Genomic DNA, 25,107 nt, shown 5'->3' on the forward strand with positions numbered 1-25,107 from the left:
ACAAAAAACGTGAAAAAAAAAAAAACACAATAGCACGATTGGTTAGGAGTCCGTAAAATGGCAGCCATCTCCTCCGGCACCATTCTAACACAGAGTTCAAGTAACAGACATCTCAACATCAACTGTTCAGAGAAGACTGTGTGAATCAGGCCTTCATAGTCGAATTGCTGCAAAGAAAGCACTATTAAAGGACACCAATAAGAAGACGAGACTTGCTTGGGCCAAGAAACACGAGCAATAGAGAGCAGACCGGTGGAAATCTGTCCTTTGGTCTGGAGTCCAAATTGGAGATTTTTGGTTCCAACCGCCGTGTCTTTGTGAGACGCGGTGTGGGTGAACGGATGATCTCCAATGTGTATTTGCCACCGTGAAGCATGGAGGAGGTGGTGTTATGGTGTGGGGGTGCTTCGCTGGTGACACTGCTTGTGATTTATTTAGAATTCAAGGCACACTTAACCAGCATGGCTACCACAGCATTCTGCAGCAATATGCCATCCAATCTGGTTTGGGTTTAGTGGGACTATCATTTGTTTTTCAACAGGACAATGACCCAACACCTCGAGGCTGGTTAAGGGCTATTTTACCAAGAAGGAGAGTGATGATGCTGCATCAGATATCCTGGCCTCCATAATCACCCGCTCTCAACCCAATTGAGATGGTTTGGGATGAGTTGGACTACAGAGTGAAGGAAAAGCAGCCCACAAGTGCTCAGCATTTTTCGGAACTCTTTTCCAACAGAAACTGTTGGAAAAGCATTCCAGGTGAAGCTGGTTGAGAGAATGCCAATAGTATGCATGCAAAGCTGTCATCAAGGCACAGGGTGGCTATTTGAAGAATCTAAAATAAAAAATATTTTGATTTGTTTAACACTTTTTTGGTTACTACATGATTCCATGTGTTATATCATAAGTTTGATGTCTTCACTATTATTCTACAATGTAGAAAATAGTAAAAAATAAAGAAAAACCCTTGAATGAGTAGATCTCATTTAGTAGATCTCAGTAGTTCTAAAACTTTGACCAGTTGTGTATATGATATAATGTGAATATGATCATAGGCTAATAAAGCATTACATTTGCATGCATTAAATGTAATTTTTATGTAGCCTACCGATTTCCAGACACATCAAACACATGCAGTTCTGTGGCCTGAGAGATCTCAGAGGGAATTCGTGTCAGCCTGTTCCCTCGAACACAGAAGACATTCAGGCTACTGCAGCCTCCAATCTGGATTAGGAAAGAAAGGCATACAAATGAGACAATTTAAAACTCTAAAGACACTTTTAATTTATCTTCACCATACAATTCCATATACGAACAGAGAAGGTGTTCTTTGAGGCACACAAACATCTTGAGCAGTGAGGAGTAGGCTTTGGTAAGAACAGTTCGCATAAAAAATATAATCAAAATTAAGTATTTACCTTTATACCTTAGCATTTTCTAAATCACAGAAAATGAATTTCTGTTTATAAAAATTACCTTAATTGTTCCAAAATCTATTTAGCATAATGGGCATAGATAGGTAAACCATTAAGAGCATTTGGGAGCTTTGCCACAGAATTGGGCATCTTGATGGAATTGGGCTATGGAGTTTGGCAAAGTAGGAGCTAAAATTAGCTGCAATTAGTAGTGTGTTGAAGTAGGGACCGGATGGGCCAGCTAAAGTGCTGTAGTCAGACTGTAATCTACTATCAGCCAGCGGCCAGACAGACCTGAACAGGGACCAAATACAGTAATGGAGTCTCATCGTGTTAAAAGGATCTGGCTAAGCTGATGCCCTCACTGGAGTACTTAAGATTGATTTAAAGAGGTGCCTCGAAGAGAAGTCCAAATATCAGCAGGAGTTACAGTTAGTAGGCTACACACAGGTTCTACTCAAAGTCTAGCCATTATCTCAGAAGTAGAATATACAAAGTGCTACATGTATGGGCCCACGCTTAAACAACGTCAATACCGGGTACGTTGTTTGTCTATGAAATTCATTAGAATTGTGCATTGGAAATATTAACAAATTGCAGACCTTTTTGTTTGGGGGGGGGGGTCAATACTAAATGAATATGCAACTGTTCAATTAAAATGGAAATAAGCCAAGGTTCAGCAGATATCTTACCTTGAATGTGTGGATTTAAAAATCACAACAAGATCAGGTTTTGAAACTTTGAGCCAATTATCAGTTAATTACCAAGAACATAGCTACATCCCGACACCTGTGGTAAACAAGTAGTTGTCTAGTACTATTGTTACTGTTAGAAATGTTCATGGTTAGAGATAATAAAACAACAACATTATCTGTGCAAAGTGCTGTGGACTCACACTGAGACACAGGGGCATTGTATAACTACTAAAGGCCTCTTTCAGATTAAACTTTAACCAGACGGAGCTTGCCTTCGCTTTAATAGACAAGAGGCTAGAATCAACAACAGTATCTGTCTCTCTCACACGCACACACATGAAGCAGGCATTCTGGGACAATAAACTAGTGCTGAATACACCAGAGAAATGCAGTCAGTGTGTGTGCTTGTTTTGTCTGTGCTTGAATCCCCTGGAAACAAAAGATAGCATGCCAACAGCCGGAGAGCTGAAGCCGGAGAGCTGAAATCATGCTCAAGTACGGACAGACAGACAGTCAAGTCACACACACACAATGAAGAGTCACACAGCCATGTCTAGGGTGAAGACAGTCACAGTGGGAGATGGCTTTTGTGCCTGTGAGAGTGCTCCAGGTCAGGTCGATATGACAAATCGACCTTTGCCTGCATTGTACGACTGTGGCATACGCTTCCACTGAATGGGATTCAGCTCACAGAAACCAGATTTGCTGGTAAGCAGGTGTAAGGATTAGCCTTTTTACAATACCCATTAAAATCAGAGGGGGTCAGGTTTAGTCCAGCAAAGCTCTGCATGCAAATCATACAGTGATCACTGAGGATGCACTAACCAGATTCCACTGACTCATGCCTGAGGCTTCTATAATTTTACATCCATTTGTCCGAACTGCAGGGTAAATCATGAAGGCAAAATGAGATGCGATCACAAAATGAGATGCGATCAAGGTTTATGTTAGCTTTTTCTGAGCATGTTCAGACCTAGCATGCACAAGCATTTTGCTTACAGTATTGGGGTAAAATGGTTAACATAGCATTACATGCAAACAGACAACTTCACTCACACATTGATTCTAGAGCACCCACAGAAGAAGTGGCTCACCGCAGCAAGGGAAGAAATTGCTTTTGGATCCAGTCCGCACTCATTCAGATAATACAAGAACGGGGTTGTAAATCACAATGTACAGTGGAACTACTTCACTGCTGCATCACAAAACGTGATCGATACGGTAAGATCACAACGGGAGATGGAATAAAACTTTGAGTCATAAAACAAAAAAATAAGGAAAAGTGCTTGCATCACAGAAAGAAACTCAGAAGGAAGCAGCCTCATGTCCTGACAACATAAAACATATAGCTAAGATAATAAAAGCTTGGCACAAATACACTTGACCAGTGGTTCCCAAACGTTTTATTGTCCCGTACCCCTTCAAACATTCAACCTCCAGCTGCATACCCCCTCTAGCACCAGGGTCAGTGCACTCTCAAATGTTGTTTTTTTTGCCATCATTGTAAGCCTGCCACACACACACCCACACTATACGACACATTTATTAAACATAAGAATGCGTGTGAGTTTCTGTCACAACCCGGCTCATGGGAAGTGACAAAGAGCTCTTATAGGACCAGGGGACAAATAATAATCAATAATTTTGCTCTTTATTTAACCATCTTACTTATAAAACCTTATTTGTTCATCGAAAAATGTGAATAACTTACCATAGGTTAATGAGAAGGGTATGTTGAAAGGATGCTCATAACTCTGCAATGTTGGGTTATATTGGAGAGAGTATGAGTCTTAAAAGAAAAAATCCACAAACAGTCTGTGCCTGTATTTAGTTTTCATGCTAGTGGGGGCCAAGAATCCACTCTCACATAGGTACATGGTTGCAAAGGGCATCAGTGTCTGAATAGCGCGATTTGCCAAGGAAAGATACTCAGAGCGCAGCCCAATCCAGAAATCTGGCAGTGGCTTCTGATTAAATTCAATTTTCACAGAACCGCTTGTTGGAATTTCGATGAGGCTCTCTTGTTCACATACCGGTTAGTGGACTGGAGGCAGGGCATGAAAGGGATAACGAATCCAGTTGTTTGTGCCATCCGTTTCGGGAAAGTACCTGCGTAATTGCGCACCCAACTCACTCAGGTGCTTCACTAAATGACATTTGACATTGTCCGTAAGCTTGAGTTCATTTGCACACAAAAATCATACAATGATGGAAAGACCTGTGTGTTGTCCTTGTTAATTCAGACAGAGAAGAGCTCTAACTTCTTAATCATAGCCTCAATTTTGTCCCGCACATTGAATATAGTTGTGGAGAGTCCCTGTAATCCTAGATTCAGATCATTCAGGTGAGAAAAAACATCACTCAGATAGGCCAGTCGTGTGAGAAACCCGTCATCATGCAAGCAGTCAGACAAGTGAAAATGATGGTCAGTAAAGAACTTTAAACTCGTCTCTCAATAAAAAAAAGTGTCAATACTTTGCCCCTTGATAACCAGCGCACTTCTGTATGTTGTGAAAGCGTTACATGGTCGCTGCCCACATCATTGCACAGTGCAGAAAATACACGAGAGTTCAGAGGCCTTGCTTTAACAAAGTTATCCATTTTCACTGTAGTGTTCAAAATGTCCTTCAAGCTGTCAGGCATTCCCTTGGCAGCAAGAGCCTCTTGGTGGATGTTGCAGTGTACCCAAGTGGCGTCGGGAGAAACTGCTTGCACGCGCGTTACCACTCCACCATGTCTCCCTGGCATGGCTTTTGCACCATCAGTACAGATACCAACACATCTTGACCACCAATGTCCATTTGATGTCACACAGCTGTCCAGTACTTAAAAAATATCCTCTCCTGTTGTCCTGGTTTCCAGAAGAGGATGTCTTCCTTAATTGACCCCCCATAAACGTAACGGACATATACCAGGAGTTGTGCCAGGCCTGCCACATCTGTTGACTCATCCAACTGTAACGCATAGAATTCACTGGCATGTATGCGAAGCAATAATTGTTTCAAAACATCTCCTGTCATGTCACTGATGTGTCGTGAAACAGTGTTGTTTGATGAAAGCATTGTCTGTATAGTTTTTTTTTGCCTTTCCCCCAGCATAGTCCCAGCCATATCCACGGCAGCAGGAAGAATGAAGTCCTCCATAATAGTATGGGGCTTGCCTGTCCTAGCAACTCGGCAGCTCACCATGTAAGACACTTCTAGCCCCTTCTTATTAATGGTATCTGTTGCTTTTATATACACGTCTTACTACTCGAAAGTTGTCTTAATTCTCGCACAAAAAACTTCTGTGGCTTATTTTTCCTAATTGGCATGTTTTGTTTCTAAATGAGTGAAGGTTTCATCGAGTTGTGAGATAGTACTTTTGCACATAACACACTGTGGCTGAGGAAAGACACTACTCCCAATATAGGTGAACCCCAAATCAATGTAGTTCTCATCATATTTGTGCCTCTTCGATGGTCCAATGTCCCTGTCTGTTGTTCGGTGCTTTCCCGGGTAAGGGGGCAGTAGCTCTTCGGCTGCATCAGATTCACAACTGTCAGTGTCCATGCCAGCTGGTCTAACAACAAATGTAGAATTACTGATGCTAGCATTGGATGTGCTTGTGGAAGCAGAACAACTTGTGTCGTCAACAGGTGCAGGTGTAGGTGTAGTACTGCTGGTATGGACAAGGCCTTACTTTTTTTTAACCATTTATCAGTTTTCAAGCAAACGGAATGAGCAGCAGCTACGTTTGGCTACATATGGACCGTTAGTGGAATTCCCGCGAGAGAGTAACGGTTAATGTGATTGGATGTTAATTATTTGTCTAGGCTACCTGTATTTGACATTGTGTTGTTATTTCGATGAACACTAGATGGTTTAATTTTAGGCAGTGAAACGAGGCTACTCAGGCAAGAAAAAAACCTCACCCAAATGGATAGCCCCGTTGGAAAATATAAATGGACTGTTTGAAAATGTGAAGATTTTACTTTTTTTTATTTAAAAAATAAAAGTTATTTTATATGTGAATCACATTTGTATTGTCGTACCCCAGGTTGGGAATACCTGCACTAGACTATGGACTGTGGTTCCCTGTGAAGCATGAAGGACCTACCATTCATCAACAAATCTCACATTTGCTTCAAACTATTACATGTTGAAAGACTATAGCATACCTCTTTTGGCAATGACGCTAGTCGGTTCCTATCACAGTTGAAGTTGGAAAGTCTCTTTAGTTTTCCAATACTTCTTGGCAAACTCTAAAGAGAGAAACAACAATTAAGAAATAATACATTAAACATCTACAGTTCGCACATACAGTAATAGGTGTAGCAGTGACAGTAGACCGGCTAGTGGCCTGAGCATGGGGATTACCTGCACAGTCCCACTGTGAGGATGACATAAACATATCTGATTGGCTAGTGGTAAAGAGGATAAGTTCCTGGCGCACACTTAGATGTTTTTAGCCTATTAGGAAGTGAAGACTAAGGGCATAATGGAGGTCAAAGGTCACACAATAATAAGAGAATACATCCCTTCAGAAGTAAAATTACAATTTGTTATGCTATACTGTAAGCACAAGGTCTTTCAAAGGACCGAAGAGGGCAGCCATCAGAGTTGAGTTATATAAAATTAAAGTGTTTGTCGTGGGCTGAAAAAGTCAGCCATGTGTCTTGTGATCTCAATTACATAAAAGAAAAGTAATTGGGTCTTACTTATCAAACCTGCCCTCATAATAATATGTATATATGAGCAAGTGTAGCGCAACCACAAACCCACCTGTAGCCGATTCTCAGTGAGCACCAGTTCAGTGAGACTCTCACAGTTGCCAATGCTCTCTGGTAGCTGGGCAAGCCGATTCTGGTCTGCTTTCAATATCGACAGTCGCCTTAGTTTTCCTGCAGAGAGAAAAAAAACAAAAAAAACACGTTACATACTTTGATATAGACATATGAGAGTAGTGAGGATAGCATGGCAATCAATATAATTCGTAAAACAAGTTAGTTGATTTGCAACCAACACCAGAGCCTATGGCTAATGAAACGACAGATCAATAAAACATCAAATGATTTTATATGGATTTAATGACTGTCACATTTAATTTTCCATTCATCCAAATTTATATTGTGTCCTAGGGGCACATCACCTGTGTTATTAAATCAGTTCAGTTACCAAATGTGGACTATCTTATTATGTGATTCACAATCTCTTTTGGTAAAAGTAATAAACATTGTTTCATCTGCTCAGATTAACTTCCGGTTTACGCTCAGTTTACATTGATGTTGATCCCATCTTTGACCTAATCAGTTTCAGCATGGTCCAATGCATGACATGGTAAAACAAGTGACCAATAACAAACATGTACACAAACACGCATGCATACAAACGCATGAGTGCACACAAACGTTTATTTTACTATCCGTGTGGGGACCAAAACAATTGATTCCCATTCAAAATGATATTTTCCCCAACCCGAACTAACCCGAACTTTAACCCAAACCCCTTAACCCTAATTGTAACACCAAGTCGTTTTCCTTGTGGGGACCAACGAAATGTCCCCACTTGTCCGAATTTCTGACTTCTGATCCCCACAAGGATAGTAAAATCAAAACACACACACACACACACACACACACACACTATTGTAGTGTACAGTGCAGCAGCGTGCTGACCTATGCCCTCTGGCAGAGCATTGATGAGGTTCTGGGACACGAGCAGGTCAGTAAGGGAGACCAGGCCACCCATCTCCTCTGGAAGGTGCTCCAGCTTGTTCTCTGATACATCTAGACACAGGAGGCTTTTCATGCTGCCCATCTCCTACGGGTTGAACACACTTCAATTATAAATACATTTCACAGTCTGTGTTAGTGACTAACGATAACGGTGCATCTTGTGATTGCATTATATCAACAGAAGTCACAATATTAATTTAGCCTAAAAAATGGGTGTTAGCCTTTCACTTTTTGGGGACTCAAAACCATATCATACAAGTTCAACTGTCATTTTTATTCATTTAACTTTTATTTAACTAGGCAAGTCAGTTAAGAACAAATTCTTATTTACATTAACGGCCTACCCCGGCCACACCCGGACGACGCTGGGCCAATTGTGCTGCACCCTATGGGACTCCCAATCACAGCCGGATGTGATATAGCCTGGATTCGAACCAGGGACTGTAGTGAAGCCTCTTTCACTGAGATGCAGTGCCTTAGACCGCTGCGCCACTCGGGAGACCCATAATATCAAGGCACTTAAAAAATGACAATTATTAGTCTAAATATCTAAGAAAAATCTTACTGCAGGTATTTCAGCCAACTGGTTTCCATCCAGCCACAAGTCCTTTAAGCTGACAAGACATCCTATTGTTTCTGGCTGTGTGGGAGGAAGGATTGGAGGCAAAAGAGAGAGACAGAGACAGAGAGAGAGAGAGACACACACCGAGAAAAGGGAGCGAGAGAGAGACAGAGACCGAGAAAAAAGAGAGAAAGAGAGACAATTATACACGACTGAGGCAAATGTAAACAAGACTGGAATAATTTCAACCATGTGTAAACTGTCATTCCCTAGCCTTGTCTGGTTTCAGTCAATCTCTCAGGGAGTGTGTCTCCGTCTCGGAGTTACCTTTTTATAAACATCAAACCTGACATTATGTTGTAACAGACTATGACTTAAACTCAATGGCCCTGTCACACTACCCCTTCAGGATGATAAGAGGGAGGCATTTCTATCAGTACACCCAATTAAGTTTCACATAAGAAAAGTGTTGAGTGAGATTTGAGGGCTGCTCATTCTACACATGCGTAGCTATGCATATTGTTTTCTTCAGTGTGAATGTTATTCCAAGAAATCAACATATTTACTGAGATTCGCAAAGTCAGAAACTCACCAAATTGTAAAGTTCATTGTTCCCTAGGTCAAGTTCTTCAAGTCTGTGAAGTAGCGATAGTGACCTGTGGAATGCACAAGAGGGGTTATAAAGTCAAAAAATATTACATATAGGCTTTGAAAAAAATGCAATAAACATAATCATCATACAGTGATGGATTTATATTGTATCTGCTTCTCATTCTCAGTCTGTTTCACTGCTGTTTAATTTGAACCATGTGCGAGTGAAAATGTATTGGCCACATACCAAGCAGTGAGATGGTTAGACGTTCAGAGGGAGACTGTTGTTGTGCCAACATAATAGTCGCGCATTGGCTGAATATAGACCAACAACTCTTTAGAGAGTACACTGCATTCTATATCACCTCTAAAGTCTACACACACACACACACGTCATGTGAAACACATAAGGCTTCATCTGTGGTCTACTGAATGTGTTACATGCTTGTAATGTAGACACACAGACGTTACTTCTTACACTTTGTGGAACACAGAGCGTTTGGGGAACACTGATGTCTGGGGGGTTGGGAGCAGAGCGAAATAAGAATTTCCATCTCGCATGGACTAATAAAGTAGGCCTACTTGTCTTCTGCCTCCAATTAATTTTTTGCCCTGAAACATACAGTATCTATCCAGGGTAAGTACTTACTCTGGTAAATATGTCAGCAGATTCTCTCTGAGTTCCAGTGATACTAAGTTGGAGAGGCTGTGGAGAGAGGCAAAAGAGGGAGGGACATTTGGTGTTTGTTATTGTCCCCAAATGATCACGAACAACAGAAAATACAGTAACCCTTTTCATGAGGATTATTGATTGAAGTCATCTAGAACAGAGTCGATGAATTCCAAGAATTGGGGCTTTTAGGAGCACAACATGGCTTGGAGGTAATGTCTTTGTTCCCAAAAGAAAGGAAAATAGTTGTATTTCGAAATCGCAGCAGTGGAGCTATGTAGCTCTGGTGAGAATACATTATTATGCACAATCTGTAACTAGACGTTTCTTGCCAAGGTACATATTTGATATTTTATTTAACTAGGCAAATATTTGCTTCCAATCTCCGAAGATATGGCTTGGACATCAGTGGTGAAATATAGGCCTAACTGCATTAGTTAAATGAGGAGCAGATAAATCAAAAAATCTTGTGGACTGGAACATTAAAGCCTAAAATCAATCGTGGGTTATTGCGAATCAAATGGCACAAAAAGTAAACATGTATACAGTACCAGTCAAAAGTTTGGACACACCTACTCATTCAAGGTTTTTTCTTAATGTTTTTACTATTTTCAAAACATTTTAGAATAATAGTGAAGATATCAAAACTATGAAATAACATATGGAATCATGTAGTGACCAAAAAAAAGTGTTGAACAAATCTAAATATTTTCTATATATTTGAGAGATTCTTCTTTGCGTTAATGACAGCTTTGCACACTCTTGGTATTCTCACAACCAGCTTCACCTGGAAGGCTTTTCCAACAGTCTTGAAGGAGTTCCCACATATGCTGAGCACTTGTTGGCTGCTTTTCCTTGACTCTGCAGTCCAACTTATCACAAACCATCTCAATTGGGTTGAGGTCGGGTGATTGTGGGAGCCAGGTCATCTGATGCAGCACTCCATCACTCTCCTTCTTGGTCAAATAGCCCTTACACAGCCTGGAGGTGTGTTGGGTCACTGCCCTGTTGAAAAACAAATGATAGTCCCGCTAAGCCCAAGCCCAGATGGGATGGCGTATCGCTGCAGAATGCTGTGGTAGCCATGCTGGTTAAGTGTGCCTTGAATTCTAAATAAATCACTGACAGTGTCACTAGCAAAGCACCTCCTCCTCCATGCTTCACGGTGGGAACCACACACGCGGAGATCATCCAATCACTTACTCTGTATCTCACAAAGACACGGCGGTTGGAACCAAAAATCTCAAATTTGGCCTCATCAGACCAAAGGACAGATTTCCACCGGTCTAATGTCCATTGCTTGTATTTCTTGGCCCAAGCAAGTCTCTTCTTCTTATTGATGTCCTTTAGTAGTGGTTGATTTGCAGCAATTCGACCAGGAAGGCCTGATTCACGCAGTCTACTCCTCCTCTGTGAAGCATTTATTTGGGCTGCAATCTGAGGTGCAGTTAACTCGAATGAACATCCTCTGCAGAAGATATAACTCTGGTTCTTCCTTTCATGTGGCGGTCCTCATGAGAACTAGTTTCATCATAGTGCTTGACGGTTTTTGCGATTGCACTTGAAGAAACTTTCAAAGTTCTTGAAATTTTCTGGATTGACTGACCTTCATGTCTTAAAGTAATGATGGACTGTCATTTCTCTTTGCTTATTTGAGCTGTTCTTGGCATAATATGGACTTGGTCTTTTACCAAATAGGTCTATCTTCTGTATACCTTGCCTACCTTGTCATAACACAACAGATTGGCTCCAACGCATTAAGGAAAGAAATTCCACAAATTCACTTTTAGCAAGGTACAGCTGTTAATTGAAATGCATTCCAGGTGACTACCTCATGAAGCTGGTTGAGAGAATGCCAAGAGTGAACAAAGCTGTCATCAAGGCAAAGAGTGGCTACTTTGAAGAATCTCAAATATATCAAATATATTTTGATTTGTCTAACACTTTTTTGGTTAGTACATGATTCAAAATGTGTTATTTCATAGTTTTGATGTCTTCACTATTATTCTACAATGTAGAAAATAGTAAAAATAAAGAAAAACCCTTGAATGAGTAGGTGTCTCCAACTTTTTGACTGGTACTGTACGTAAATGTCATTTCAGTTTTTTCTTCTTTTTTTTTTGCTCAAATTTCAAGAAAGCTGTTTTTGCTTTGTAATTATGGGGTATTGTCTGTAGATTGATGAGGGGAAAAAACAGTTGAATCAATTTTAGAATAAGGCTGTAACGTAGAAAAAGGTGGGAAAAATCAAGGGGTAGCTCCACCCAGGCAAGTATATGGGTCAAATGTCCCATCCCCTTCGAAATTTTGAAAGATGCAAAATTGTGATTTGTTCAAATGATCAGTGATGAAAAATCTGCACATCGGAACTAAGTTCCTCCTTAGTCGCATCCCACAGTCTGTTGATAGACACTACGATACCATTTATGTTACGTGCGTCTGTCCACGAGAGATTAATGAGAGATTAACAGAGGTGTAGAAAATAGTTTTTTCCCCCTACAAATCCATTAAGCCTACACCATTTGGGTGACAGCATTTCAGCCCTCCACAGCTAGACGAGAGAGTGAGTGAATGGATGAACAATCAATATCTGGCCTAATACTGTGCACTTATGCACGAGTAGGTCTGTCTTTTCACATCTTCACCAACTGTCACAGAGCTCTTACTAGGTCACCATGGTAACTCATAGATCAACACAGCTTTAATATGACTTAATCGAGCACAATAAGTAACATTACTCAGTCTATAATCTAGACCTACTTATCACTGAGAGAGAGAGAAACACAGCTGAATCATTCTGCAAAACACCATATTTACATTAACCATGTAAGGTTATGCTACATACAGTAATCCCTAATTTACAGCAATATGTCAAGTCAAAACAGAGGCCTATTTAATTTTACACTAGTTCAATTTTTTCAAGTGTTCCTTAATTCAAAATCTGTTGCTGCGTTGTGCATAACACAAAAAAGGGGCCTGTCAACGAGTATAGAACGATATACGGCCGGTGAGTGTTGGAGGTGTCATATAATATTAGTGCCTCATCTGATGATGATAAATCCTAGAAGGAGCCTAAAGAGAGATTATGACTGTAGCTGCTGTCTGTAGACTGTAGTCAACCTACAGTCTACTGCATGATAACTGCATGATATATTATTCAGTTATTTGAAGGGAGAGAGGGCTGGCATTCTTTTGCAAGTGAAACGTAAACGAACTTGGCAGGCTGGAGGAAATTACACAGGAAATTTCAGGGTCGCTGGGGATAGAGGGGGACAGGAAAGAAGCAGAACTTACTGATACAACTACCCTTGTAAGTTATTATGCCATAAATCAAATAACACCATTCTTGTCCCTTTGTGAAATTATACACTGGATCGTCATGAAACTACCAAAATATATTACACAGTAACATAGCAGTATTTATTAAAATAGATTGTCATGGAAACAAACACAGTTCCAAACCACATCCATTGAAGGAGGGTGTGAGTGCCAGCAACTTCCAAAAATGTCAGTTACAGACCATTTGTAGTCACAGTATGCCATTACATTGTTCAGAACTTAAAAACAGGAAGCAGTTTCATAACCACCTGTGACTAAGAAATATGACCGACAGTAGGATACAATTTCTTACACATTTTTTTTTATATTCAAAGTCACAGCCCATATGAACATCAAAAGTGCATAAGTGAGAACTAAATTCCAACCCATTAAAACACGTTTCTGTACAACAGGACGATGAAACAAATTCTATATATTTTTTTTATGCCAGAAAGAAGCACTTACTTTCCAATGTTTTCGGGAAGAGCCTGCAACGAAATGTCATTGATGGAAAGGCATGTTAAATTCTGAAGCTCTGGAAAACTCTCAGGCAATCTGCAAAAACAAGAGAGGAATTCAAATTAAAATCAGATCTTCGCAGCTGAAATACATGGTGGCAGATTCCTGAAAAATCAATGGTTCCAACTGCATATATAGGCAATAAGAATACTATAAAATATACTATAAAGCTAATACAGGCTTACTTCTTTCCTATCTGACAGGAAAGTTTAATCTATCAACAGGAACTGTAACTTTTTCTTTCCATTTAATGACAGTGCAATTGTAAAGAATTCACACCCCTTCCCTTTTTGTTACGTTACAGACTTATTCTAAAATGGATTACATTTTTAAAAAATCCTCAATGACAAAGCGAAAACAGATTTTTAGAAATTATAAATACCTCATTTACATACGTTTTCAGACACTTTGCTATGAAATTTGAAATTGAGCTCAGGTCCATCCTGTTTCCATTGATCATCCTTGAGATGTTTCTACTTATGGTAAATTCAATTAGTTGGACATGATTTGGAAAGGCACACATCTGTCTATATAAGGTCCCACAGTTGACAGTGCATGTCAGAGCAAAAACCAAGCCATGAGGTCGAAGGAATTGTCCGCTGAGCTCCGAGACAGGATTATGTCGAAGCAAAGATCTGGGGAAGGGTCACCAAGAACACAGTGGCCTCCATTCTTAAATGGAAGAAGTTTGGAACCACCAAGACTCTTCCTAGAGCTGGCCGCCCAGCCAAACTGAGCAATCAGGGGAGAAGGGCCTTGGTCAGGGAGGTGACCAAGAACCTGATGGAGACTCTGACAGAGCTCCTCCATGGAGATGGGAGAACCTTCCAGAAGAACAACCATCTCTGCATCACTCCACCAATCAGGCCTTTATGGTAGAGTGGCCAGACGGAAGCCACTCCTCGATAAAAAGGCACATGACAGGTCGCTTGGAGTTTGCCAAAAGGCACCTAAAGGACTCTCAGACCATGAGAAACAAGATTTTTTGGTCTGAAAAACCACCAAGATTGAACTCTTTGGCTTGAATGCCAAGTGTCACATCTGGAGGAAACCTGGCACCATCCCTACGGTGAAGCATGGTGGTGGCAGCATCATGCTGTGGGGATGTTTTTCAGCAGCAAGGACTGGAAGACTAGTCAGGATCAAGGGAAAGATGAACAGAGCAAAGTACAGAGATCCTTGATGAAAACCTGCTCCAGAGCGCTCAGGACCTCAGACTGGGGCGAAGGTTCACCTTCCAACAGGACAACGACCCTAAGCACACAGCCAAGACAATGCAGGAGTGGCTTCGGAACAAGTGTCCTTGAGTGGCCCAGTCAGATCCCAGACTTAAACCCGATTGAACATCTCTGGAGAAACCTGAAAATAGCTGTGCAGCAACCATCCCCATCCAACCTGACAGAGCTTGAGAGGATCTGCAAAGAATGGGAGAAACTCCCCGAATACAGGTGTGCCAAGCTTGTAGCGTCATACCCAAGAAGAGTCAAGGCTGTAATCGCTGCCAAAGGTGCTTCAACAAAGTACCGAGTAAAGGGCCTGAATAACTATGTAAATCTGATTTAATTGATATACACTGCTCAAAAAAATAAAGGGAACACTAAAATAACACATTCTAGATCTGAATGAATGAAATAATCTCATTAAATATTTTTTTCTTTACATAGTTGAATGTGCTGACAACAGAATCGCACAAAAATAATCAATGGAAATCCAATTTATCAACCCATGGAGGTCTGGATTTGGAGTCACACTCAAAATTAAAGTGGAAAACCACACTACAGGCTGATCCAACTTTTATGAAATGTCCTTAAAACAAGTCAAAATGAGGCTCAGTAGTGTGTGTGGCCTCCACGTGCCTGTATGACCTCCCTACAACGCCTGGGCATGCTCCTGATGAGGTGGCGGATGGTCTCCTGAGGGATCTCCTCCCAGACCTGGACTAAAGCATGTGGCTGGAGTGTGTCAGCAGTTCCTGCAAGAGGAAGGCATTGATGCTATGGACTGGCCCGCCCGTTCCCCAGACCTGAATCCAATTGAGCACATCTGGGACATCATGTCTCGCTCCATCCACCAACGCCACGTTGCACCACAGACTGTCCAGGAGTTGGCGGATGCTTTAGTCCAGGTCTGGGAGGAGATCCCTCAGGAGACCATCCGCCACCTCATCAGGAGCATGCCCAGGCGTTGTAGGGAGGTCATACAGGCACGTGGAGGCCACACACACTACTGAGCCTCATTTTGACTTGTTTTAAGGACATTACATCAAAGTTGGATCAGCCTGTAGTGTGGTTTTCCACTTTAATTTTGAGTGTGACTCCAAATCCAGACCTCCCTGGGTTGATAAATTGGATTTCCATTGATTATTTTTGTGTGATTTTGTTGTCAGCACATTCAACTATGTAAAGAAAAAAGTATTTAATAAGATTTTTTCTTTCATTCAGATCTAGGATGTGTTGTTTAAGTGTTCCCTTTATTTTTTTGAGCAGCATTTTTCAAATGCACTGTATAGTTTTAAGCCTTCATGACTTGATTCCCTTCTATCTAGCATGGTCACCCAGAGACAATCTCAGACACACAATGCTTCTGTCAGTGTGGGAGTGTGAAAGTTTTGTTTGTGGGTTGTAATGCCGTACCACATTACAATCCAATGCACAACGCTTAACCTGTTAGGGCTAGGGGGCAGTATTGACACGGCTGGATAAAAAACGTACCCGATTTAATCTGGTTACTACTCCTGCCCAGTAACTAGAATATGCATATAATTATTGGCTTTGGATAGAAAACACCCTAAAGTTTCTAAAACTGTTTGAATGGTGTCTGAGTATAACAGAACTCAAATGGCAGGTCAAAACCTGAGAAGATTCTGTACAGGAAGTACCCCGTCTGACCATTTCTTGGCCTTGTTGATTATCTCTATCAATTACAGGGGATCTCTGCTCTTACGTGACACTTTCTACGGCTCACATGGACTCTCAGAAGGCGGCAAAATGCTGAATCGTGGCTTTGCAGGCTCTGGCTGAAACAAAGTAGCGCGCTTGGGTAGTGGCTGGTTACAGTACTGTGAGACTCAGGCTCGTGCCCGCGTCGACCGAAAGCTTTCTTTTCCTTTGTCTGTTTACCTAAAAGGATATTCCCGGTCGGAATATTATCGCTTTTTTTATGAGAAAAATGGCATAAAAATGGATTTTAAACAGCGGTTGACATGCTTCGAAGTACAGTAATGGAATATTTCGATTTTTTTTGTCACGAATTGCGCCATGCGCGCGACCCTGATTTACCATTTCGGATAGTTTCTGGAACGCACGAACAAAACGCCGCTATTCGGATATAACGATGGATTATTTTGGACCAAACCAACATTTGTTATTGAAGTAGCAGTCCTGGGAGTGCATTCTGACGAAGACAAGAAAAGGTAATCAAACTTTTATAATAGTAAATCTGATTTTGGTGAAGGCTAAACTTGCCGGGTGTCTAAATAGCTAGCCCGTGATGGCTGGGCTATGTACTTAGAATATTGCAAAATGTGCTTTCACCAAAAGCTATTTTAAAATCGGACATATCGAGTGCATAGAGGAGTTCTGTATCTATAATTCTTAAAATAATTGTTATGCTTTTTGTGAACGTTTATCGTGAGTAATTTAGTAAATTGTTAGTAAATTCCCCGGAAGTTTGCGGGGGGTATGCTAGTTCTGAACGTCACATGCCAATGTAAAAAGCTGGTTTTTGATATAAATATGAACTTGATTGAACAAAACATGCATGTATTGTATAACATAATGTCCTAGGTGTGTCATCTGATGAAGATCATCAAAGGTTAGTGCTGCATTTAGCTGTGGTTTGGGTTTTTTGTGACATTATATGCTAGCTTGAAAAATGGGTGTCTGATTATTTCTGGCTGGGTACTCTGCTGACATAATCTAATGTTTTGCTTTCGTTGTAAAGCCTTTTTGAAATCGGACAGTGTGGTTAGATTAACGAGAGTCTTGTCTTTAAATAGCTGTAAAATAGTCATATGTTTGAGAAATTGAAGTAATAGCATTTCTAAGGTATTTGAAAATCGCGCCACTGGATTAGACTGGCTGTTGCGTAGGTGGGACGAATTCGTCCCGCCTGCCCTAGAGAGGCTAACCATATTATATCATCTGCAGGTCAGAGCACTACATATTCCCTTCCCCGACTGAGTAGCTGTAAAGCTGTCTAACAAGAACATCTAAGCCAGGGGTACTCAACTCTTACCCTACGAGGTCCAGAGCCTACTGGTTTTTCTGTTCTACCTGATAATTCATTGCACACACTTGGTGTCCCAGGTCTAAATGAGTCCCTGATTACAGGGGAACTATGTAAAAATGCAGTGGAACTGGCTTTGGGGTCCAGAGTTGAGTTTGAGAGATCTAGGCTGTTTACAAGGTAGGCAAATTGCACATCCCAGGGCATGGCCAGTCCCAAACTGAACCATATAGCATTGTGACTGCCTCCACTAGGGTACAAACTATACAGACCTCACCATGAGACAGCTGACAGGAAAACTGGCCCATATAATATTAATTAGCATAAATTACCTGTTAAATACAGCAGATCTAATACTGTAGTTCCTCAATGTCATCAATGAAATTGTCACTAAAACAGGTCCATCAGCAGTTCGAACAAAAAAGAAATCCTATCTGAAAATACCTTTATAAAAATTACTAAATTTTCCTCTCAATATAGCTTGTGTTCTGCTTGTGTTTGAACGACTCCTTCTCTAGTTGTCATGCAAAGTTCCTAGATATAACTTACTACAGTGCTGCTACAATACTGTGTTGCTACGTTATGTTTGTTTTGTTCACTCCCATTTGCTAAACATTTATGGCGACATAAATTCAAAGTTCAGTTACCTTGTTAATGGGTTTCCACTAAAGTCTGCTACTTGGAGAGCTTTACAGTTAGAAATGCTCTCTGGAATTTCCATGATGTCTATATGAGGGATGAAAAGAAATACACGTTAGATACATCTTGATCAACACACACTGTCCATTTATATTTTCCAACGGGGCTATGCATTTGGGCAAGTTTTTTAAATATTTTTTTATAATCGCCCGAGTAACCCCGGTTTAATTTTTTTTGGCAGTGAAACATCTAGTGTTCAGCGAAATAACATCACAATGTGAAATACAGGTAGCATAGTCAAATAATTATCATCCAATCACAACCGTTACTCTCTTGCAGGAATTCCACTGACGGTCCGTATGTAGCCAAACGTAGCTGCTGCTCATGTTGGTGTCTGTACTGGCGCAAAAGCCATGACAGGGAGAAATAGTGGAGTGGTAACAAGCGTGCAAGCAGTTGCTCCCAACGCTACTTGGGTACACCGCAGCATCCACCGAGAAGCTCTTGCTGCCAAGGGAATGCCTGACAGATGACCAAGTAATGCTTTTACAACATACAAAAGTGCGCTGGTTATCAAGGGGCAAAGTATTGACATGTCTTTTTGTATAGAGACCAGTTTAAAGTTCTCTGTACTGACTATAATTTTCACTTGTCTGACCACTTGCGTGATGACGAGTTTCTCACACAACTGGCATCTGGGTGATGTTTTTTCTCACCTGAATGATATGAATCTAGGATTACAGGGACTCTCCACAACTATATTCAATGTGCGGGACAGAATTGAGGCTATGATTGAGAAGTTGGAGCTCTTCTCTCTCTGCATTAACTTCATCGGGGTAGGGGGCAGTATTTTGACATCCGGATGAAAAGCGTGCCCGTAGTAAACTGCCTGCTACTCAGGCCCAGAAGGTAGGATATGCATATTAGTAGTAGATTTGGATAAAAATAAAATAAAAACTCTCAAGTCTAAAACGGTTTGAATGATGTCTGTGAGTGTAACAGAACTCATATGGCAGGCAAAAACCTGAGAAAAAAATCCAACCAGGAAGTGTGGAAATCTGAGGTTTGTAGTTTTTCAAGTGATTGCCTATCTAATACACAGTGTCAATGGGGTCATTTTGCACTTCCTAAGGCTTCCACTAGATGTCAACAGTCTTTAGAACGTTGTTTCATGCTTCTACTGTGAATGGGGAGAGAATAAGACCATATGGAGTCAAATGACTGAGAAAATGACATGAGCTCAATCTCGCGCGCTCCCGTGAGAGTTAGGTGTGTTCCTTTTCATTTCTGAAGACAAAGGAATCGTCCAGTTGTAATATTATGGAAGAAACATTCTAAAGATTTATTCTATACATCGTTTGACATGTTTCTACGAACTGTAATATAACTTTTTTGACTTTGTCTGAACTAACTGCGCGAGCACAGTGCATTTGGATTACTCCACTGAACGCGCGAACAAAATGGAGGTATTTGGACATAAAGATGAACTTTACCGAACAAAACAAACATTTATTCTGGAACTGGGATTCCTGAGAGTGCATTCCAATGAAGATCATCAAAGGTAAGTGAATATTTATAATGTTATTTGTGACTTCTGTTGACTCCAAAATGACAGGTATCTGTATGGCTTCTTTTGGTGTCTGAGTGCTGTACTCAGATTATTGCAAAGTTTGCTTTCGCCGTAAAGCTTTTTTGAAATCTGACACAGCGGTTGTATTAAGGAGAAGTGTATCTATAATTCTTTGAATAACAGTTGTATATTTTATCAACGTTTATGATGAGTATTTCTGTAAATTGATGTGCTCATTCACCGGAAGTTTTGGGAGGCAAAACATTTCTGAACATTACACGCCAATGTAAAATGGGGTTTTTGGATATAAATATGAACTTTATCGAGCAAAACATACATGTATTGTGTAACATGAAGTCCTATGAGTGCCATCTGATGAAGATCAAAGGTTAGTGATTAATTTTAGCTGTATTTCTGGTTTTTGTGATGCCTCTCCTTGCTTGTAAAATGTCTGTGTGGTTTTTCTTGTCTAGGCGCTGTCCTAACATAATCTAATGTTATGCTTTCGCCGTAAAGCCTTTTTGAAATTGGACAGTGTGGTTGGATTAACGAGAAGTGTATCTTTAAAATGGGATATAATAAGACGCCATCGTCCCACATACCCCAGAGAGGTTAACAAGGACAACACACAGGTTTTCCATCACTGTATGATTTTTTTGGTGTGCAAATGAACTCAAGCTTACGGACAATGTCAAATGTGATACAGCCCGAAACGGATGACACAAACAACTGGATTCGTTATCCCTTTCATGCCCTGCCTCCAGTCCACTTACCGATATCTGAACAAGAGAGCCTCATCGATATTGCAACAAGCGGTTCTGTGAAAATTGAATTTAAAATCAGAAGCCACTGCCAGATTTCTGGATTGAGCTGCACTCAGAGTATGCTGCCTTGGCAAATAGCGCTATTCAGACACTGATGCCCTTTGGTAACCACGTACCTATGTGAGAGAGGATTCTTGGCCCTCACTAGCATGAAAACTGTGTGTGGAAATTATTTAAGACTGAGACTCTCTCCAATACAACCCAACATTGCAGTTATGAGCATCCTTTCAAGCACACCCTTCTCATTAACCTGTGGTGAGTTATTCACAATAATTTGAAGAACAAATATGGTTTTATATGCAAGATGGTTAAATAAAGAGCAAAATTATTGATTAGTATTATTATTTGTGCCCTGGTCCTATAAGAGCTCTTTGTCACTTCCCACGAGCCAGGTTGTGACAAAAACTCACTCATTCTTATGTTTAATAAATGTATTATATAGTGTGTGTGTGGCAGGCTTACAATAATGGCAAAAAACATTTGAGAGTGCGCTGACCCTGGTGCTAGAGGGGGTACGCAGCTGGAGCTTGAATGTTCGAAGGCGTACGGAACTATAAAAAGTTTGGGAACCACTGGTATAGAGAAACAATATAAATAAACATTGGACATAAAATGAAGACAAGTTTTGTTAGCCAGGCCTAAGCTTTCTTGACCAAACTATAAAACCATTAACTATGACGTCCCTCAATCAAGATTTCAAAATAGTTCAGAAAGTCCATCCAACTAGACATTACGCTTAAAGCTACTGATCCAGACAATGTAAACAGATAGACATAAAACATACATAAAGGAGAACTGTCTATTTAAAATAATTTGAATCGCCACTAAATTATCATGGTTGTTGCGCCAAACATGGAGTGTTGCATGTGATTTGGTCCTGCTGGGAAGCATTCTGGATTTGGTCCTGCTGGGAAGCTCTGTGATGGCAGCTTTCTTTGAGGAATGTTAACCCTTTTAGTTCAGATGTTATGAGAGAAACCGCACCATTATGGCTCTGAGAAAATGTTTGATGTGTACAGTGAAAGTGAGAGGATGGATAGTGCTGAGCATGACTGGTGGTTTGAGCTACTTCTATTGCTTGTCTAGCATTACTCGCTGCATTTTCTCACATATAGGCCTATCATAGTAATAACATCTTATAACCAAGGTCTAGGTTTCTTCCTAGGTTCCTGCCTTTCTACGGAGTTTTTCCTAACCACCGTGCTTCTACATCCGCATTGCTTGCTGTTTGTGGTTTTAGGCTGGGTTTCTGTATAGCATTTTGTGACATCTGCTGATGTAAAAAGGGCTTTATAAATACATTTGATTGATTGATTGATTGTTATCAAAATATCAGCAGTTTTAAAATATTTATTCATTCATAGCACCAGTGGTTGAATCAATGTGAGTTTATTTGGTGGGGTTGAAGATCCTTCCAACAGTGTTTAGACCAGTGGTTCTCTCTTCTCACCATTACGAGAGACATCAAGTTCTACCAGCTGCATGAAGTTTGCTATTTCTGGAGGAAGTCTTTGGATCTCGTTGTCACTCAGGCCCAGCTTTCGTAGCTTTAGCAGCTGAAAAAATGGCTGAAAAAGACACACACATATTAGACTAGCTGTATAGTTGACATGGACATAGTAAAGCATTCAGTGTGAACAAATGAGATAAAATATGGTTTTCAATTGCCTACCGTTTGTCCCATCCTGAAAATGTGATGGAACAGTAACATTGATAAAACAAAACACTTTCCAGAAACCTATGAACCCAATTAAAAAAGGGGCAATCTGCAGTTGCTACTGTACATCCATTTTTGAGATTATACAATTAATGATGTACCACTTGATTCTTGAAAAATATAACTGTCGTCTTTTTATTGGTTTATTCGTACTGCCATTAGCTTTTGCCGAAGCAGCAGCTATTATTCCTAGGGTGCACACAAAACCTAAAACACAACAAGTAGACAAGAACAGTCAATCAGAATGCAAAATATAAGCTTGTTTAACTCAAATGTTTGTAAACAAAGAACATTTAAACATACACTATATAACCTCAAAATATGGTTAAAACTATAATTTGATATCATGGATGGTCAGTCCTTGCGTCCATACCTCTGTCTTTTAATTTGAGAGTGGTTACATTTCTCCAGCCCCATCCCTCAACTTTTTACCAAAACGGGGGCAGGGAAATGCTTTGTTATTGTTTCAACTGCTGATTGACACTTTAAAATGTTGAGTGACTAACCAGGTTTCCATCCAACCATTTCATGTGGATGAATTACCTGACGCATGAAAAAAAAATTTAAAAGTCACAACTGGGTTGATGGAAAGAGGAAATGTCAGTACAATTTTTTAAATGTTGATAGATCATTTGTTTGTTGTTATCCCACTACGTCTTGGGAAAGCATGCAGTTTAAGGCTACAAAAATGCAATAAGTTAAGATCAAATTCACAGGGTGGTGAAAGCGCACGGTGATGAGCTTGATGCTCCTTTCCAATAAATATTGAGGGTTTTGTTCTGGTGACATAATGATCGATGCTTGGCTGCCGTTTAACCAACAAAAAGAATCTCGCTCTTATCCGTAACAACCTCATCATGTAGGCTATCTGTAAGCTATTTTTTTTTCAGTGCACATGCCAAGACCAAAGTGGGCACATTTGCTATAAAAACAGAGTAGAGTTGAAAATGTGATGGAAACCCATTTAACTTTTTATTTTTTATTTTTTATTATTCAGTATATGGGAATTTAACTGCAAAAGTTATTTCTATGTGCACTACGTCCTCATACATAGACTTGTCTACAACAAGTCAGTTCGATTGAAAAATTTCTGGTGGGTAAATGCGCATAGTTTTTACATTATTTGCATTAAAATCTGTCGCCAACTGGATGGACACCTAGCTACTGTTAAACATATGTAATAACAGGCTAACTGAAAGACCATACTTGACCACAATCAACTCACTAAATAAGTTTTAACCAGCAAAAAGTTTAGCAATTAGGCCTAAGAGTGGTATTCAGTGGTCTGGCAAATATTGTTCAGTTCCTACCCAGTTCTCTGATGTAATCAACTAGCCTATTCTTTTATCTGGATGATGACCTACTTGGATGCTGCCTTATCCTGACACCATCGCTGTTTCATAAATATTAACATTAACCCCAAAAGACCTGTTTCAAAAACATACTGCATTTTCAAGAACACTATGGTTGTGTTGACACAGCCACCCTAAAAACTCAAATCAGATTTTATTTCTATATCTAGGCCTAATCTTTTTTTTTTTTTTTTTTGGACTGTCCACACTCAGTTTTACATTAACCATATCAGAGTTGCAGATTCACACTGGTGAGGCCTCTGATTATTTATTGATTTGATTGTATAAAATACCAATTAGTGAAAAAATTATCAGAATTTGGCTGCTTGTGTAAAGGTGGTATAAATTGAATGGGTATCAGATATGCAAATAATTGGCAAAAGATCTGAATTAGGCTGTGTTTACAGAGGCAGCCCAATTGTGAGATTTTGCACAAGTATGGGAAAAAGAGCTGTGATTGGTCAAAAGACCAATTAGTGGAAAAAGATCAGAATTGGGCTGCCTGTGTAAATGCAGCCAATGTCCTGCACATTGACCCTAGGAGTAGAGACCTATAGTGAGACTAACAGAAGTCGTGAGGGAATAGCCCTCCACTTTAATTGAATATGAATAATAATCTAAAGCATAACAGGTATAAAAAAAAATCTCTATTGAAGTAGGCCTATTTTAATGACAAGTAGCTTACTTTGATTGCAAACAAAATGCAATCAGTGATGATGGTGAACTGGACTCCAATTTGCATTTTCAAGAGCACACTCAATCTAGGCTTCCATATTTTACATTCATTTAAATGAAAATGGAGCCTAGACCTTTTACCGGTAAATCGAGTTAGCCTGTGTGTTAGGCTATTTAGCCTAGTGATTCTTAGGTGCTATGAACTCAAAAGGTAATAAGGAGTCATTCAAATCCATCAATGTTTTGATCATCCTTTACCATTGATATAACTTTCATAACTATTGCAGGCTGTCTTTATGACAAAGGCCTGTCCATCTTCGCGTGAAGGAAAGTAGATCAATACTGGGACTTTCTAGGCCTACAGCTTCAACACCAACTGCATATTATGTTTGAATGGTAGCCAGGCTGTGATTTGGCCTACTCATAATAATAATCAAATAGAGGTGACAATGACATGCTAAAATGTAAACTAGAGAATGAAATAGGCAAGCTAATAGGCCTACGTGCCTTTCTTGTTAACTGTGTTTGTGCGGTTACCTGAAAAATATTACATTGTGGTTGAGTTCTTTGTTCACAATAACACATTCTGCTATGTCAACAACAAACCTAGCCTAA

The 25,107-nt window shown here is 40.1% G+C and overlaps 1 protein-coding gene across 3 annotated transcripts in view; it reads right to left on the minus strand.

Moving 5' to 3' along the window:
* LOC106612630 (leucine-rich repeat-containing protein 1) overlaps positions 1-25,107 on the minus strand; it is a 69,236-nt gene that overhangs the window by 18,674 nt on the left and 25,455 nt on the right. For 2 of the 3 annotated variants that reach the window (XM_014213976.2, XM_045723078.1), the window contains exons 2-11: positions 22,199-22,316; positions 18,363-18,441; positions 13,435-13,524; positions 9,631-9,687; positions 8,983-9,046; positions 8,394-8,468; positions 7,769-7,913; positions 6,876-6,994; positions 6,272-6,355; positions 1,111-1,226 (exon numbers count right to left, since the gene is read on the minus strand). In XM_014213976.2, coding sequence (XP_014069451.1) covers positions 1,111-1,226; positions 6,272-6,355; positions 6,876-6,994; positions 7,769-7,913; positions 8,394-8,468; positions 8,983-9,046; positions 9,631-9,687; positions 13,435-13,524; positions 18,363-18,441; positions 22,199-22,316 — 947 coding nt within the window. The remainder of the gene's footprint in view (positions 1-1,110; positions 1,227-6,271; positions 6,356-6,875; positions 6,995-7,768; positions 7,914-8,393; positions 8,469-8,982; positions 9,047-9,630; positions 9,688-13,434; positions 13,525-18,362; positions 18,442-22,198; positions 22,317-25,107) is intronic. The other variant, XM_014213985.2, reaches the window with a different exon arrangement.

This window comes from Salmo salar, chromosome ssa01 (assembly GCF_905237065.1).
Source record: "Salmo salar chromosome ssa01, Ssal_v3.1, whole genome shotgun sequence".
NCBI classification, from domain to species: Eukaryota; Metazoa; Chordata; class Actinopteri; order Salmoniformes; family Salmonidae; genus Salmo; species Salmo salar.